Here is a 4,251-nt window from a genome sequence, read left to right as displayed (position 1 = left end):
CGATTAGAGCAATTCCCATTATGGATAAAGTGATACATCCTTGCCAAACTGCCTTCATAAAAGGCAGATTCATTACTGATGGAGTTGCACTGCTCCAAGAAGTGCTGAGGGAAGCAAAATTCAGAAAACAGCAGGGGGTTGTTTTGAAAATTGATTTTGAAAAAGCATATGATAAAGTGAATTGGGAGTTTCTGTTTGACTGCTGCAGACAGAAGGGTTTCAGTGATAATTGGTTAATCTGGATAAAAAAGGCAGTTGTTGAAGGAACACTCAGTGTCAAAGTCAATGATAAAGTGGGGCCATATTTTGGCAGCCACAAAGGGGTCAGACAAGGTGATCCTTTTGCCCCTTTTCTTTTCAATATGGCAGCAAACAGTCTGGCCAAGATGGTGTCTGTGGCCCAACAGAATGAGCTTGTTGTAGGGCTGGCTGACAACATCATTCCCAGAGGGATTGCCATGCTCCAATATGCTGATGACACAATTCTTTTGATTCAAGATGATTTGGAACAAGCCAGAAATCTCAAGCTGCTGCTGTATCTCTTTGAAGCAATGTCTGGACTGAAAATAAAATTTGATAAAAGTGAAATTATGTTAATTCTTCATGATAATGATAAGATTCAGACTTATTCAGATTTGTTCAATTGTAAAAGTGGTACTTGGCCAATAAAGTACTTGGGTACTCCCATTTGTGCCAGGAAACCTACTGTTGCTGAGATGAGCTTCTTGGGAGATAAGACAAAAAAGAAAATGTGTGCCTGGGTAGGAAATAACATGTCCATTGGAGGTAGAATGATAAAAATTGGTGCTTCCTTATCCAGCACAAGTGTCTATCAGATGTCCATGAGACTGTTGCACAAAACAAATATAGAGGAGATGGATAAGCCTATCATATCCTTCTTCTGGGCTGGCAGTGCTGGCAAGAGAAAGTATCACTTTGTGAAATGGAGGTGGATCTGTAAACCAAAAAAGAAAGGTGGCTTGGGTTTGAAAGATCTTACTAAATTTAATATTAGCCTCATGTGTAAATGGTGGTGGAAAATAGAATCCTCAGCCAGTCCTTGGAATGATTTCATGAATAGAAAATATCTCAGAGGTGCTGGTATATTCTATTCAAAAAAAGACCAAGGGATTCCCCTCTGTGGACAGATATGCAGAAAATCAAAGACTTCTACTTAGCTGGCAGGAGAATGCATGTGGAGAATGGAAGGCTGACAAGTTTTTGGCAGGATGCATGGTGTGGAAATACACCTTTGAGAGAATCTTTTCCTGAGATTTTTCACATTTGCAATGAACAAGAGATCACAGTTGGTGATGCTGCTGCCCATGGGTGGAATTTCTCTTTCAGAAGATATTTGTCTCCAGAGTTAGCTGTTCAAATTCATGGCCTGCTAAACATTGTGAGACAGATTAATCTCTCTCAAGATAAAGACAGGCCTGTTTGGAAATGGACTAAAAATGGGAGTTTTTCTGTAAAATCCATGTATAATCATCTGTGCAGGCATGGGACAGATAGATCTTTCAAACACATGTGGAAAAGCAAGATTCCTCTGAAGATAAAAATCTGGCTGTGGTTAATTTGGCATAATACGATTGCAACGAAAGATAATCTGCTGAAAAGGAATTGGAATGGGAGTGCCTCCTGTCAATTCTGTTATCAAGATGAAACCATCCACCATTTATTCTTTGAGTGTATTGCAGCAAAGTATGTTTGGAGTACAGTTGCTGTGGCTATTGGTGCAAATGTCAGGCCTGGGAACTTCACACAGTTCTTTGAATGGTTTCCTCGTTTTGTTCCTGCCAGCAGGAATGTTCAAATTGCTAGCCTTGCAGCGATTTGCTGGGCAATCTGGAAACTTCGTAACAGATCTTGTTTTGATATGAAATTGATCAAGTCCCCCAGTGAGTTAATCAGCTTGTCTGTTGTATTTATGAATTACTGGGCAGGTCTCCACAATGATGCTGATGAAAACAATATCAAGACTGGAGCTGAAAATCTACTGCGCCTGGCGACTGTGGCCACTACCTCGTCCTCAACTGCTGGAAGAAGATCTGGTCGAGGAACCTTGACAATCACTGATGCTGCGTCCGCCGATCCTACTGGTGGAGAAGAAGAAGATATGGAGAATGATGCTGCATGAAAGTTTCCTCTCTTCCCTGATGCTGCTCAAGCTTTCCTGACGATGAAGGATGAAGAAGAAAGAAAAGAAGATATGTTGCTTTTGGAGGGTCCTTTTACCCTTCCTTAGAACTTTCTGTTGTTAGCTTTTGCTAATTTGGCCTGTAATACATATAATTCTTTCAAAACGCTAGCATTAGGCGGCGCCCCCCCCCCTATTGTGTTGTTTTCGTTATCTCATGGTAATGAAAATCGATCTCCCTGAGGGGTGGATCGCTTAAAAAAAAACAAGGAGGACGAGGCGACAACGGTATCCAAAGTTTTTTCCGTTCAATGACCTAGCTAAACACGACCCATGGCGTATTTTTTTTTTCTTTTTTTCTTCTCATTTTCTGCACCACGAACAATGTCAACTTACTGCAATTCTAGAATAGTGCACATTCCAGAATAGTTCCCACTCTAGCGTAGGAAAGTTAAGGCGTGAAACTTTTCACAAAAGTCAAACTAGTTAAATTTTACCAAGTGCTTAGAAACCTCTATAATGTCAAATCAATTTTATTAGATATGATATGCAATATTTTTTATACTATAGTTGTATAATATCGTAGTTGTTCATAGTTTATAACATGGTCAAACTTAGCACTGTTTGACTTTTATCAAAATTTGTAGCCTTGTTTTGCGGAACTGAGGTAGTTTTTGTTTTTTTTTTTGCGGGAAGAAGAGAGATATATTAAAGCCTCGGTTTTACAGACAAGTCCAGAAACAGAGGAAAATTACAAACGAGCCCTCTGGACCCTGATGTTGATGATGACGACCTTGATGCCGCCGGTGGCGCGCCGCCGCCGCCGTGCTCCTTGATGGCTTGAATCAAGCACGGCCCCTCCGCGGACGGGAAGTCGCCGGTCGCCGGCTCCTGGGAACCTACACCTCGATCCACCATCGCCATCGCAAGGCTCCGCATCTCCACCTTCTTCTTATTACACGAACTCCGGCCAGTCCGCCACGCCATGGCCGGTGAGGGGAAGAAGGGCTCGACGGATCCGTAGATCCCAGATCCCAGGGAAGGTGGAAGCTCGACCACGAAGCCCCGAAGAGCGCCGCCGCCGGAGATGAAAAGCTCCACCACAAAACGCCATGCCGACCGCACCACCACCTCCTCCGCTCCGCCGGCAGGCCACCCAGAGCACCCTACGCTATATACAGGTCGAGGAACACGATCCCCCACCCTCCCGCCGCCGCGGCGGCCGCTGGAGAGCAGGCGATCGGCGATCCGACGACTTGCGAGGTGGATCTCCCGGTAGTTTCAGAAAAACGCCCCTCTCTACTGTAGCGGGGGAGGGGGAACACGACCAAGCTTCGTTTAGCCACCGCGGCGGCGGGAGGTAGTATTTCTTTTGCGGTGAATACTTTTATATTAGTGCCAATGAATCAGGTTCATTTTTGGTTTAGAAGATAATACGAGATGTTGATGTCCAAATGAGCTTACAAAATGAGAACAATGTCCCTCCGTAGCTAGAAGACCAGAATCGTCGGGGAAACTCGCCACCACCAATCTGATGGCATGCTTATCTTCAATGAGTCTCTGGATCAAATAAACTTTAATGGAATTTTTCGGGTTCCAAACAAAGGACTTCTTTCTATTAGAAACCATTTTGCAAAGAAACCAATCCTCTACAATTCATATGGATTTATTATCTATAGACAATCCATTAGAATTGGACAATTCATAGCAAGAGGTCATGACTCCGTTTGGAACAGAGAAACTAAAAATGTATAAATATAAAATGTGCATGATTTGAGATGTCATGTATCCTGAATTTCCACAGTAACCAAAACCACATGGTGTATGTGGTGAGCAACGTAAACAAACAAACAAAAAAAAAACCACATGATTGTTTGATTCACAAGACTTAAAATAAAATAGGAGAATAAAAAATACACAAATCCCAATAATGTAGTCAAATCAAAATCAAACAAGAAGTATTATAACAATGTTATTATGCCTCTACAGACCTAGGTCTTGTTCTTCGTGCATAGAAATTCGAAACCAAGGTCCAATGGTTTGGTAAATTTTTGTATTTTTCTTTAAAATTGAGACCATATGAACTTTTCTTGTGCTTTTCGTGTTCTTCG

The 4,251-nt window shown here is 42.3% G+C and overlaps 1 protein-coding gene across 1 annotated transcript in view; it reads left to right on the top strand.

Moving 5' to 3' along the window:
* Positions 1-362: 362 nt before the first annotated feature.
* The window catches only part of LOC124656279, a 5,923-nt gene continuing 2,034 nt past the window's right edge, over positions 363-4,251 (top strand). Inside the window, exon 1 of the mRNA XM_047195055.1 lies at positions 363-419. Coding sequence (XP_047051011.1) covers positions 363-419 — 57 coding nt within the window. The remainder of the gene's footprint in view (positions 420-4,251) is intronic.

The sequence above is a fragment of the Lolium rigidum genome, chromosome 5, assembly GCF_022539505.1.
Source record: "Lolium rigidum isolate FL_2022 chromosome 5, APGP_CSIRO_Lrig_0.1, whole genome shotgun sequence".
Taxonomy (NCBI): domain Eukaryota; kingdom Viridiplantae; phylum Streptophyta; class Magnoliopsida; order Poales; family Poaceae; genus Lolium; species Lolium rigidum.
Note: the sequence above shows the minus strand (reverse complement) of the source record. Positions and strands in the feature narration are given on the sequence as shown.